General features: G+C 56.4%; 2 protein-coding genes across 4 annotated transcripts in view; both read right to left on the reverse strand.

The window, feature by feature from the left end:
• DVL1 (dishevelled segment polarity protein 1) overlaps positions 1-12,713 on the reverse strand; it is a 79,934-nt gene extending 67,221 nt beyond the window's left edge. For 2 of the 3 annotated variants that reach the window (XM_054175879.1, XM_054175881.1), the window contains exon 1: positions 12,177-12,459. In XM_054175879.1, the coding sequence (XP_054031854.1) occupies positions 12,177-12,346 (170 nt within the window). In that variant the 5' untranslated portion in view covers positions 12,347-12,459. Of the gene's footprint in view, positions 1-12,176 lie in introns of all 3 variants that reach the window. The other variant, XM_054175880.1, reaches the window with a different exon arrangement.
• MXRA8 (matrix remodeling associated 8) overlaps positions 12,406-14,069 on the reverse strand; it is a 31,468-nt gene continuing 29,804 nt past the window's right edge. Inside the window, exon 10 of the mRNA XM_054175695.1 lies at positions 12,406-12,870. Within this exon, the coding sequence (XP_054031670.1) occupies positions 12,406-12,870 (465 nt within the window). The remainder of the gene's footprint in view (positions 12,871-14,069) is intronic.

The raw sequence follows: 14,069 nt of genomic DNA on the forward strand, positions 1-14,069 counted from the left end.
GGCAGCAGAGTTAGACCTACCCTAACTGACTGGGGGGACAAAAAAGCCCAACACCTCTTGCAGGGAGAAGCAAACCAGCTGAGTGTCATCACCTGCCCCGTTCAGCCCCCCTGCTGGAAGAGTGAAAGCAAGCACAGCTTAAGCAAACAGCGCAAGTGGGATTAAGAGATTGTCAGGAATGTTTCCCTCCCCCCTCCCCATGTTCCCAATCCACCTACTCAGTGCATCTTGCCTGAAAACAGTCAGTTCTTTGGCACTGGGCTCCTGCACACCACCTCTTGCTGAATCCTCACCAAAGAGCTGCACTGCACCTCCAGTTTCCATGTGGGTTTCTCATCCGCTGCAGGCAGAGGGATTTCAACATGCTGCCTACTGAAGCTCACAAGAGCTAACTGTGGCCTCCCAGTATCTGAAGGGGGCCCTACAAGAAAGCTGGGGAGAGGCTTTTGAGGGGGTCAGTGATGGGACTGGGGGGGGGGTGGAGCAAAGCTAGAAGTGGGGAGATTCAGATTGGATGTGAGGAAGAAGTTGTTCCCCAGGAGGGTAGTGAGAGCCTGGCACAGGCTGCCCAGGGAGGTGGTGGAAGCCTCAGCCCTGGAGGTGTTTGCAGCCAGGCTGGAGGTGGCTGTGAGCAACCTGCTGCGGTGTGAGGTGTCCCTGCCCATGGCAGGGGGTTGGAACTGGCTGAGCCTTGAGGTCCCTTCCAACCCTGACAATGCTCTGATTCTCTGATTTCACTTAAGACAAGCAGAGGAGAGGCTGCATCTGCAGCTCACAGGAGCATCCCTTGCAGGACTCTCTTAATTACCACCATCTAACAACACAATTAGAGCAGCTAAAGAGGACATGTAGCCAAAGAGGAGGCAACTGCTTGCTTTCTGAACAACAGAGCCAAAGCAGGGATGCAGCCCTGGCTATCCTAAGTAATGAGCCATTAAACTGCAGCAGGAAAGGCTTCTGCTCACTACAGGGCAGCAGTTCACACAACACTTTGGGAAGTGCCAGACTGGTGTTTGGAGGCAGGCAGAGGCCAAGTGGGGGGAGCCTGCTGGACCAACCTTAGCTATACCATGGACATCTTTCCAGGCTTTAATACTGGGTGTGAATTCATTCCTTCACTCAAAATTCTCACCTGTTGCATGGCTCTTCATGGCTGCTTTCAAAGCACTGAACCTGGATCTCCCCCTGGTGCACCTGGATCCCCCCCTGGTGCACCTGAGTCTCCTCCTGGCTGCCTGTTCACTCTCCCTGTGGCAGGTTGGAATGATGATAACCTTTCCAAAGTGATTATTACAGGATCAGAGGATGTCAGGGGTTGGAAGGGCCCTCCAGAGCTCATCAAGTCCAACCCCCCTGCCATATCATGCAGTGCAGGTCATACAGGGACACATCCAGATGGGTCTTGAAGGTCTCCAGAGAGTGAGGCCTTAAATAAATCCCATTTAATTCAACCTCCTTCACAGGCAAATTGTAATTAAGAGCTACAGCAAGCCCACAGATAAATCAGAATCACAGCATCTGTCAGGGTTGGAAGGGACCTCAAGGCTCAGCCAGTTCCATGGGCAGGGACACCTCACACCACAGCAGGTTGCTCACAGCCACCTCCAGCCTGGCTGCAAACACCTCCAGGCAGGAGGCTTCCACCACCTCCCTGGGCAACCTGTGCCAGGCTCTCCCCACCCTCCTGGGGAACAACTTCTTCCTCATTGCTGAACTTGTAGAGATGGTGAAAGCTCCCAGCAGCTGCACCACCTCTGTGTGAGCATTCTTAAGCCAGAACCAGTCCCCCCCCAAGCCTACCTGAGCCCTGGCAGAAGCAGAAACCCAGAAGTGGAGGTGCTCATTGACTGAACAGTAGTAAACTTGTTTTTGTGGCCAGTCCCAGGGCAGATCAGCAGCCACAGGAAGCAGCCCAAACCCTGCTGTCTCCCTTCAGCATGTTTTCCTAGCATTAGCTTTTAACAAACCTAACACACTCCACCCTCTCAGGGCAGAGCAGTCCTCAGGTTCCAGCAGGGTGGGGGGGAAAAGAAAGGAGCTGCTTTGAAATATGTAGATTACATTACAGCTGGGACAGTAAAATAAGCAGTGAGCTGGACTGCAGACAGCCATCAGAACCAGCCTGGCAAAAACATGGGCAGAGCAAAGCTGGTGTGGCTGGAAAGCAGCAGCTCTGCTGGGCTGCTCTGCTCCATGCTGTTACTGTTTGTACCACAGCAGTGCTTTCTGATGGCAGCCAACAGCAAAGCCCCACAGTGCCAGATGCTGGAGAAACACAGGGAGTAAGAGACAGAGGCTCCAGCCAGGAGGTTTCAGCAGAGAAAATGAGGGGAGGGGGGGAAAAAAGCTCAGAGCAGCAAAGGCAAGGAGCTAACACAGCCCCCAATTCAGCACTGTGCTTCAGTGCCTGACTACAAGCCTACAGCTGGGGCTGAGCCCAGGGCTTGTGCCTGTTTCCCAAGCCTCAGTTGAGTCTTTAGCTGTGCACTGATCCATTTGCCCTCCACTGGCTAACTCTGCTCCAGCTTGCTCCAGGGATGAATGACATTTCCCTTCCAGTCTGGAGAACTCTCCTCCTCCCTGAGCCTCTCTGTGCTGGCTCTTGATCCAGGTGCTCAGGCCTAGGACCTGCTCTTAGTAATCCTTATGTTCACAGAACCACAGAACAGTGGAAGTTGGGAGGGACCTCTGAAGCCCATCCAAGTCCAACCCTCCTCCTAAAGCAGGGCAGCCACAGCAGCCTGCCCAGGAGCACAGTGGCCAGGGGGGGTTGGGAGCTCTCCAGAGAGCCTCCACAGCCTCCCTGGGCAGCTGCTCCAGGGCTCAGCCCCCTCACACCCAACAAGTTTTCCCTTGTGTTCAGATGGAACTTCCTTCATCCCAGTCTGTGCCCACTGCCCCTTGCCCTGTCACTGGACACCACTGGGAAGACTCTGGTTCCACTCAGCCTTCAGCTATTGATCAGCATTGATCAGACTCCTTCTCAGGCTGCTCTTCCCCAGGGCCCTCAGCCTTTCCTTGTAAAGTAGATGTCCCAGGCCCCTCAGCAGCTTAGTGGCTCTCCACTGGACTCTCTCCAGTGTATTTCACAGTATTACTCCAGATGGAGTTGACTGAATCCAGCTGAAACTTAGCCTTCACCTTTGGTGTGCTTCACCAGCAGCAGACCAAGAGCTCTGCAGTGCCTCAGTGTGCCACAGACCACAGTGGGTGGAGGGAAGCTGGAAAGAACCACCAGCAGCCCAGGGATCTGGAAGGTCAGAGCCACCACCAGCAGCCCAGGGATCTGGAAGGTCAGAGCCACCACCAGCAGCCCAGGGATCTGGAAGGTCAGAGCCACCACCAGCAGCCCAGGGATCTGGAAGGTCAGAGCCACCACCAGCAGCCCAGGGATCTGGAAGGTCAGAGCCACCACCAGCAGCCCAGGGATCTGGAAGGTCAGAGCCACCAGCCTCAGCTTCATAGCTGCCTCACAGAACCAGTCCCAACCCAAGCACCTTCTCAACTCAGTTTGCTCAGCCTTCTGTGGGGGTTCTGAGGAAGGCTTCACTACAAAGCATTCTCCTCCCACTGCACTCACTGCAAGCCACACATCTGAACCTGCAGTGCTCCTCTGGCAGAGCAGTGCAGCCAGAAACTGGCTCAGAATGGAGGGCACTGCAGAGAAAGACTCTCAGTGCCCTCCCCAGGCTTTGGAGCAGACCCAGAGAAGAGCTCCCACGCTGCAGCCTCCCAGAGCAAGGCTGGCAGCAGCAGAAGGGAAGGCTCCTGAATCCAGCCAGGGGCTGGAAGGTGCCCTGCAATCCTGCTCCTGGGCAGCCATGCTTGTTCCCATCACAGGGAGCAGCTGTCCCAGCATGACCTGAAGACAGCTTTGCCTATGATGCAATCCTTCCTTTCTAGCCTACAGACAGGCAAACCTGGCCAAAAAACTGTCTGAAAGAAGCCCATTTGTTGCTCCATCTGCTCACCCACACTTGCCATCCAAAGAAGAATGTCAGGGACCATGCCACAGGCATTTGCAAAGATCTGGATGGCAAATTATGTGACTGCATTGCCAGCTCAAGCCTCTTGAACCTCCTGCCCAAGCAAACCCATGGGTTCTTCTCAGCCTAGCTGTATCTCAGCTCTCTGGATGCTGATGAAGCAGCCTGAGGCAAGGGAGGTGACACAGAGAGTTGCCACTCAAAGGACACCAATCACAGTCTCACAGAGTGTTAGGGGCTGGAAGGGACTTGGAAAGCTCATCCAGTCCAACCCCACTGCCAGAGCAGGGTCACCTAGAGCAGGTCACACAGGAACACAGCCAGGTGGGGGTTGAGCATCTCCAGAGAGGCAGACCCCACAACACCCCCTGGGCAGCCTGTGCCAGTCTGCTGTCACCCTCCTGTTTCCATGGCACTTCCTCTGCCTCAGCTTCCACCACTGCCCCTGGTGCTGGCATTGGGCAGCCCCCAGCAGAGCCTGGCTCCAGCCTCTGGGCACTCACCCTGCACAGCTTTAGCAACAGGAATGAGGTCAGCCCTTAGTCTCCTCTCCTCCAGGCAAAGAGCCCCAGCTCCCTCAGCCTGTCCTCAGAAGGAGGCCTGCTTTTGCCACTTCTGTCCTCATGGCAGTACTTCCTTACTCATTCAGCCCTCCTAAAAACACTCAGCTGCCTCAATAACGCTGAGGGCAAAAGAGACTAAAGAGACAGAGCTGTCCATGGGAAAACAAGCACCCAGAGAGAGCTTCTGTATGGCAAACAAGCACCCAGAGAGAGCTCCTGTATGGCAAACAAGCCCAGAGAGCTTCTGTATGGCAAGCAAGCACCCAGAGAGAGCTTCTGTATGGCAAACAAGCACCCAGAGAGAGCTCCTGTATGGCAAACAAGCCCAGAGAGAGCTTCTATATGGCAAACAAGCCCAGAGAGAGCTTCTGTATGGCAAACAAGCCCAGAAAGAGCTTCTGTATGGCAAACAGGCCCAGAGAGAGCTCCTGTATGGCAAACAAGCCCAGAGAGAGCTTCTGTATGGCAAACAAGCACCCAGAGAGAGCTCCTGTATGGCAAACAAGCCCAGAGAGAGCTTCTGTATGGCAAACAGGCCCAGAGAGAGCTCCTGTATGGCAAACAGGCCCAGAGAGAGCTCCTGTATGGCAAACAAGCACCCAGAGAGAGCTTCTGTATGGCAAACAGGCCCAGAGAGAGCTTCTGTATGGCAAACAAGCCCAGAGAGAGCTTCTGTATGGCAAACAAGCCCAGAGAGAGCTCCTGTATGGCAAACAAGCCCAGAGAGAGCTTCTGTATGGCAAACAAGCACCCAGAGAGAGCTCCTGTATGGCAAACAGGCCCAGAGAGAGCTTCTGTATGGCAAACAGGCCCAGAGAGAGCTTCTATAAGGTTGCTTTGTAAGGAGACCTCAGCCTTCATTTCAAGGCCATAAATGGCATGGCACACATCCTCTCATCTCCTCATCTGCCTGCACAGGTCAGTAACCTGGACATCACCTTGAATCCCCTGCCTGCTCTCCAGACCCTCACAGCCAACCTACCCTGAGGTCTTGCAGCCTGTGTAGGAGCTGTGAAATTTTCCACTCAGGCAGCCACAGCTCTTGTCAGAGCTTTGATCACAGTAGCTGCCTCAACACCTCCTTGCCTAGTTCTGATCCACACACAGCCTCACTCTGTGGGTATCCATCCCTGTCACAGAGCTGCAGAGATCATTTTCCTAAAGGGCTATTTTTAGCACCTGCCTCCCCTGCACATCAGCCTCCCAGCTCCACATGCCCTGATGCAGATGTGGCTCTCCTGCCTTCACTTCAATTCTGTTGCAAACAAAGCAAAGCAGAAAATACAACCCAGAAAAGACAAACTCCTACCTGTAACTGACCTACATCAGCCTCTGTCACCTGCTTGCTCACTTTTCAAACAGGTATGGTTTGCAGGCATCCTTTCATGCTGCTCTTTAGTCTTGAGAGGAGCTCCTTAAAAAAACACCAGCAAAAAAAAAATACCTCATTAAAATCTTTGTGGCAGTTAACTACCAAAGGAAAAAAAACCTCAACCCAAACCTGTGCTCAGTTACTACACAGCACACAGCAGAGTCCACCTAAAAGGCTGAACAGTGCCTGCAAGACACTTTTGTCCACTGTGCTGAAGGGAAGCGTGGAAACAGCTCTCCAAGCACAGATCTCAGCCCAGAAAACTTTCTTTGGAGTGTGGCTAGCTCAGGGCCCAGACCTCTGTGGCACCTGAGTGACACAGAGGAGGCAGCAATAAGGCTTCCATGGGTTTTGTTCCTTTGCTGGCTGGATTTTTACAACAGCTTTCATGATCCTGCTTTGGCAGTGGGGCTGGACCTGGTGATCTCTGGAGCTGCCTTCCAACCCCTGACATTGTGGGATTCAGTGAGTGCAGAACTCTGCACATGTGACTCACAAATCAGCTCTCTGGTTTCCAGCTGCTGGCTCTCCAGTGTGCCAGAGGCACCTGAAGCACCAATCTGAGGCATCTCCTACTTTCATTCCTTCCCCCCCCCCAAGAAGCAACATTTTTGAGGGTGTCTTTCATATCTTGGCTCTAAAAGCTCTCCCCACAAAGCACTGATTCTGCACCTCCACAGACACCCAGCTGCCAAGTAGGGTTCTTGCTCCTCAGTCAGGACTCCTCGCAGGGCAAGGATGATACTAGAGAGGGTACATTGCTTCCATGAGGAAAGACACAAAGCAGCACTCCTCTCCCTGCAGAAACTGCCCCATTCAGCTCACTATTCCAAGCCCAAACCAGAGTCCTGCTGCTTTAAATCCCAGCTGCTTGCTTGGCTTCAACACTCCAAGCAAATCAATTCCTGCTCGAGAAATGGCTGCACCCAAAAGTGCAGTCCAGGAGGAAGTTCTTTTGCTGATACCAAAGGAATGCCTCAAAAGCCACTCCTCAAAGTACTCCCTGAAGAAGTATAATCAAAAGAGTCTTAGTTCACACAATGGAAAGAATGAGGACTTGAACCTCACCCAGAAGGATGGCAGAACAGACACTCTCTGGTATTCCATGGATGGAGGTTGCAGAGCCTGAGCTTGGCTGCTCTCTACCCCACAGCACTGAGAGACACCAGCAGCAGCTCCTGCCCCAGGGACACCTGGACTGAGCAGAGCAAAGGAAGCCAGAATGTTACAGGAGAGAGGGAAATGATCAGTGTGAGCTTTTGTACAGGCCATGTGCTTAAGAGGGTACAGCTCCTCCTCTGAATCTCTCCTGCTACCAGCATAGCACTTGATGAAACAGCACCAGGGGCTCTCACAGTAGGTTACTGTACAGCAAAAGTCAAACAGGGAACTTATGGCAGTGCCTGGATCATATACACCCATAATTGTGTGTTTTGAGCAGCTGGTGAGAGTGCTGTACAAGAAAAGCTCTGGAAACACAGAATATTTAAGAGCAGACAGATAGGAGTCCTTATGGGATGTGGCAGAGATTCATTATGAATCATTTGGACTCAACACAGCTTTATGCAGCTGTCAGAGTCTCAGCTACGAGAGCCCAGGCACCACAAACCATAGCTCTGGGTCCAGACTGATTCAATATTTGCCATCTTTCCACCATCAAAGCATGAACAAAATTGCATCCTCTGTTATTGCAAGGATGTGTGTGGCTGCAGCCTCAGAATCAACAAACCTGTGAGCAAAGTGCCCCCTGGGCTCTTCCCCCGAGGGGAAGGGATCAGCAACCAAGCGAGCTGGCAAGGCAGCTCCCTGCCTGGGGAGCACACACCACAAGCACCACCTCTGCTGAATGTCACTGGTGGTGGATGCCATGGCATATATGACCCTGATCCTCTGATCTCAGGGCTTCATTTCCCACCAGCCAGAATGAAAATAGAACCTACAAAGCACTCCCAAGGCTTGAGCCTTAAAGTCACACCACAGTTATCCTGCACCTTGCAAACAGCATCATGCCTGCAGCTGGAGTCAGGAGAAAAGCCTGGGCTTACAGAAGGGAGGCAGGTCCAGCCCAGCAGGACTAAGACAGGTCCAGCCCAGCAGAACTAAGACAGGTCCAGCCCAGCAGAACTAAGATCCAGCCCAGCAGAACAAAGACAGGTCCAGGCCATCAGAACAAAGACAGGTCCAGGCCATCAGAACAAAGACAGGTCCAGCCCATCACAACAAAGGCAGGTCCAGCCCATCACAACAAAGACAGGTCCAGCCCATCACAACAAAGGCAGGTCCAGGCCATCAAGAGATGGACCCTTGAGAATGAAATCCCAGAGCAAAAGGCAGGGTTTGTGCCAAAGAAGCATTGCCAGGCAAACCAAGGGGAAGGCTCCACACCGCATCCATTGTCCCCAGCTTTACTGATAGTGTGACATTAAGACTGAGAGGCAGAGCAGCAAATTAAATGGTAGTTCAGAAGGGATCAGGCCACTCCTACACCTTTCTTCTCCTGCACTCTCTGAGAAGCAAAGCTGGAAGCAGGCTGGCAGCTCAGCACAGGTACACGGAACCACAGAACCGCCTCATTTCATAACACAGCTTGACACAGCTCCAGATCTCCAACCCAGCTCCCTTCCAACCCTCAGCAACTCTCTGTGTCCCAGCTGGGCACCAGTCAGCACAGCCCCTGTTCCTGAGCACAATCATTTATTACACTATTCCAGGATCCAGGAAAAGGCCCTGCCTTAATTACAACAACATGTGCGGCACTGCGAGGGCAGCTCCCGACGGCTGCCTGCTCCAGCAGGCTCCACTCCTCCAGGAAAACATTTGCTTTCCTAACACAAGAAGCACTCTTCACTCCACACTGGGATTTGCAAAAGCACCCTGCCAACCAGCAGTCACCCTGCCAAATCAACAGCTCCGTGCAGGCAGGGCAGGAACAGGAGGCTGGAAGCGCAGAACGCCGCAGCCCCGACCCAAAACGCGACTCTCGTTGGAGCCTCAGCAGCCGCTCGGGGCGGGCAGGGGAAGGAGCTCCTCTGGAGGATGTTTGCAGGCACACAGAGCAGAAACTGGATACAGAGTTTTGTTATGGTTAGTGGTGACTACATCTGTGATTTGCAGCCATTAAAAGCACTCAGCAGTTCGAAGCCAGGCTGATGATAGAAGAGCCTCTATTTACCATTAGCGCTCGATAAGACAGCCAAGAGTCATCTCGGGTTCCTCCTAACTCCAGTGTTTCCACATGGTTGTTAGGGCTATGGTTGGGCTTGATGATTCATCCAGAGATGCATGGAATGGCCTGGGCTGGAAGGGACCTTCAAGATCAGCCAGTTCCAACCCCCCTGCCACGGGCAGGGACACCTCCCACCAGCCCAGCTTGCTCAAGGCCTCATCCAGCCTGGCCTCCAACCCCTCCAGGGAGGAGGCAGCCACAGCCTCCCCGGGCAGCCTGTGCCAGGGCCTCCCCACCCTCCCTGCACAGAGTTTCTTCCTCAGCTTCAGTCTCAATCTGCTCTTAATGTCTTTTCTCACCAGGCCATTCCATGATTCTGTGAAGTGTGTGGGACCCAGGGAAGAGCACAGATCTGGCTGACAAACAACCCAAAAGCAAACACAAAACCTGACGGACAGCTTCTCGGCCTGCAAGAGGCACCGTGCGCAGAGCCGCCGCCAGCTGCCTCAGGACCATGGATTTGCCACCCTGATGCACTCAGCAGCCACACTCCAGGCTACTGTTTAAATAAGAGCCAGAATTCACAGCTCCTAATCCTCACCACCCACTTGCAGCCCTTCACCTGCCACCCTCTCCATTTCCAAGACAATACAAGAATAACAGATCGTTTTCACCCCAGCCTTGAGACCAAGAGGAGACTCCAGCGCAGGGTTTACCTTAGCTAACTCTGTCACCTCCTCACAGATCAGCCCAGACGTGTTGGAGACCTTCCTAGCACGTTCAACATGCCCCAGCAGGGCTCACCTTCTGCAGGCCTGGATTTCTGCATGTGCTGGCTCAACAAACCCAGCAGCCTGCGTTGAGCTTGCAGCATAGAAACTCAAGAGCCTCAGCTCACAGGAGAACAGCAGGGCCAGGTGTCCCTGGCACTTTGAGGGTGAAGGAGAAAAGGTTATCAGTGGTTAAAGACCTTAATTTTACAGAGTCACAGACTGCATTGGGTTGGGAGGGACTCTCAAAGCTCATCTTGTCCAACCCCCTGCAGGCAGCAGGGACACCTCCAGCTAGAGCAGGCTGCCCAGGGACACATCAAGTCTGACCTTGAATGTCTCCAGGGATGAGGCCCCAACCTCACTGCTCTCAGTGTGCAGAACTCCCTCCTGATGTTCAGCTTAAATCTGCCCTGCTCCAGTTTCCAACCACTGCCTCTCATCCTATCCCCACAGCCCCTTCTGAACAGTCCCTCCCCTGCCTTGCTGTAGGTCCCCTTCAGGGATTGAAATGTATCTCCAGGGTCTCCCCAGAGCCTTCTTTCTTCCAGGCTGCACAGCCCCGACTCTCTCAGCCTGTCAGCCCTCTGATCATCTTTGTGGCCTCCTCTGGACCCCCTCCAGCAGGTCCACGTCCCACTCGTGTCAGGGGTCCCACAGCTGGGCACAGGACTCCAAGTGAGGTCTCCCCAGAGCAGAGTGGCAGAAACCCCCCCCCCCCCCCCCCCCCCCCTCTCTTTGGAAAGCAAACACTTTGCAAGAGTTATTTCCCCTCCAAAACTGTTTTCACAACCCGGAGCAACCCGGAGCCAGGCCTCGAACACTCCTCCAGCCAGCACAGCCAACACCAACAGCAGCAGCAGCACATCAACAAACAACATCCACATTCCACCGGGGATAAAAACACAATTAACATGAAAGGCTTCGGGTCTCAGGGGTAGGGAAGAGGCTGCACCGTATGTAAAAGGATGCTTGGGATGATTTGCCTCAACCCGACACCACGTTCACACCTCGGCCACAGCCTCATTGTGGAGTCAGGTTCACATCAGCTTCCCACTAACCTGCTCCCTTCTTTTCTTCCCCCTTTTCCCCTGGCGTTTAAACACGTGAAATCGTCTTGCCAGCGACAGATGTGAGTACAAAGAGAAGTGATCAGCCACGAAAGGATTAATACACTTTGAAAGTTACTGTCTGGCAAACTGTCAAATGGGTTTTTATTGGCTCCTTTTATGACGGCTGTAAATAAACCCAGTGGCACGCAACGCACACTGGCGTGCAGAGGCTAGAACCACCTCAAATATCCCCTCGGCTCCAGGCAGAGATTTGCCCTAGAGGCTCACAAAGGTCGTTTGGAAGGCTGGCCCGCGTCTCCCCGAGCGGAAGGCAGCGGCGAGCCGGGAGCGGCAGCGGCCGCCTGCCGCCCAGCATCTGCCCCGCGGGGCGCCGGTGCGGACCCAGCGGCGCAACCCGGCTCCCGAGCCGGCACTCCTGCACCCGCGGCAGGCTTCACCTCTCGGCCCGCCCGCAGCCCGGCCCGCCCGCAGCCCGGCCCGCCCGGGCCCTTCACAGACCCCCGCCCCGGCCGAACGCTCCGGCCGAAGCCCCCGCGGCCTCGCCCCGGCGCGGTGACAGCTACGGCCGCCGGTCACTGCCACCCGGCCTCAGGCTCCGGCCCGGCCGGGGAGCGGCAGAGAGAGCCCGGCCTGCCCCGGTCACGGCCCCAGAGCACCGGGGGGAGGGTACTGAGACGCAAACCGAGAAGCCTCCCGGCTTCGGGGGGCAGCGGGGGGCTGTCAGCTGCCGGGGCGGGCACCGGGCTGACGGACGGGCCGCAGGGGGACCAGCGGCCGCCGAGGGGGGAGAACGGCGACGGCAGCACCGCCGGCCGCCTGCAGCCCCGGAGAGCCGAGCCGTGCCGAGCCGAACCGGGCCGGGCCGCGCCGCCATGTTAGCGGCGGCACCGGCGGCTTCGCCCGGGTGCCGGCGGCCGCCGCCGGGGCCTAGCGCCGAGCGGGCGCCGCAGTGCGCGGCGGGCAGGGCCGCAGCCGCTGACGGGCAGGGCCGCGCAGCCCAGCGCCCGGGCACGGCCCAGCGCCCGGGCACGGCCCTGCCGGCACGGCGGCGGGGGCCGCAGCACAGCCCCGCGGGCGGCAGGCAGGCGGCCGCCGCCAGCGAAGCAGGTGCCTGGCGCTCGGGGCCGAGGGAGGCTGAGAGCCCTCCCCTCGCTGTCAGCGGCGAGGGGCGCGGGGAGGAGGGAAGGGGCAGGCACCGCCGCCCCCCGCGCCGCCGGGCAGCGCCCGGCGAGCCGCAGGCGCTCACCCGAAATCCTGGTCCATGGACTTGAAGAAGAACTTGTAGCTGTGCACGGGCCGGTTGCTGAGGACATTTTTGAAATCGGCCAGAGTGACTTTCTCCGGCGGGACGGGCAGCTTCACCAGGTAGGGGGTCTCCTCCTCGTCTATGTGGTAAATGATTTTAGTCTCCGCCATGGGAAGAGGGGGAGCGGAGGGGAGCCGGCCCGGGCCTCCGCCGCCGCTCGGCTCCTCTCTCACGGCCTCCGGCCCAGAGCCGCCCCCGACAGGAAGGGAGCTCCCAGCGCCCGGCCGCCGCCGCGCAGGGGCTCCTCGGCCGGGATTTCGCTCCCTGCACTGCTCTCTAGCTGCCCGACCCGGGAACGGCAGCCCGCCGCCGCCCGCCCCGCCTGCATCCTCCGGCCGCCGCTCGCCGCCCCTCGCCGCTCTCGGCAGCGGGCCGCCCCGGCCCCCCGTTCCCCGGGCCGGCGGGCAGCGGCGGGAGGGGAGGAGAGGGGAGGCGGGCGGGCGGCGGGGGCGCGAGGAGCAGCCGCCCGCCTCCTGCCGCCGCCGCCGCGCTGCCCGCCGCCTCCGCACCGCGCCCCCTGCCGGCGCGGCGGCGACACGGCCGCACACGGCCCGGCGCGGCCCCGGCGCCTGCGGGAGCCGCGGACGAAGCCAGGCTGGGCTCCCCGGGGGCTCCCTCCCCGCTGCCGCCTGTGCTGCAGCCCAGCGGGCGGCGACTCGGGGTGCAGTGCGGGGAGCAAGGGCCGCGCTGCTTCTCTGCTTGCGCCTGAGAGACTTGGGGCTGTTGAGCCTGGAGAAGAGCAGCCTGAGAGGGGACCTGATCAATGCCGATCGATAGCTAATGGGTTGGGGAGCAAGAGAATGGGGACAGGCTCTTGTTAGTGATGCCCAGAGACAGGACACAAGCTGGAACCCAGGAGGTTTCACCTGAACTTAAAGAAAAATTTCTTTGCTGTGAGGGTGCTGAGCCCTAGAGCAGGCTGCCCAGAGAGGTTGTGGAGTCACCCCTGGGGAGATTCCAAAGCCACCTGGACATTGTGAGCCTGGGCAAGCTGCACCTGTGGGTGCCCTGCTTTAGCAGGGGGGTTGGACTGGATGATGTCCAGAGGTCCCTTCCAGCACCCACCATGCAGGGATTCACACCTCTGCAGGGCCAGCCTGACTTTAGCAGCCTCATCATGCTGGTTCCATCCTTTCCAAGGGAACAAGAAGAAGCAAGAGCAAAGGTGTGAAGCTCTCCTTACCCTCATAATCATCTTTCACATTCAAACTGCTGAGGTGCACAAGCACTGCCCTGGGTGCTTTTGATGTTGGCAGTGGTTTATCTGAGTGCCTCATACAGGAGATGCTCTGCTTGTGTAAGCAGCACAGCCTTTGGACTGAACAAAACAGAGTAAACATTCCCAAAGGGTTATGAAAACACTCTGAGTCCCCTTGCAGCTGGCTCTTTATTTTCTCCTTCCAGGAATTAGTAAACACTTTCCAGGTACAGCCCCACAGGCAATGTGTAAGGGTGGTCAGGATCCACATTCACGTGGCAAGAGGAAGAGCTGTGCTGCTATACACACCCCCAGTGAGCAGAGCTTTCTGTTCCACCTGTGCAAGGCACATTCTCTCCAACATATTCACCTGAGAGATGGAGGGGCCAGAGAAGTGACTGCTCAGAGCATTGTGACAGCAGGCAGAACGCTGTATTCCAGGTACCTCAAGACTTTGGGCTCACTTTCCCCCTCTGTATTCCCTGAGAGTTGAGATGGATTCCATTTAAGCAAGGTTAATCTTTTCTCACTCTTTCAATTCCAGGATTGTGACTGAGGGAGGCACAAAGCTCTGAAGATTTCTGATGTTACTGACAGCAGCTGACTCCTGAGAGGAAACACCCCTCCAAGTGACA

This window comes from Dryobates pubescens, chromosome 33 (assembly GCF_014839835.1).
Source record: "Dryobates pubescens isolate bDryPub1 chromosome 33, bDryPub1.pri, whole genome shotgun sequence".
In the NCBI taxonomy this organism is placed as follows: Eukaryota; Metazoa; Chordata; class Aves; order Piciformes; family Picidae; genus Dryobates; species Dryobates pubescens.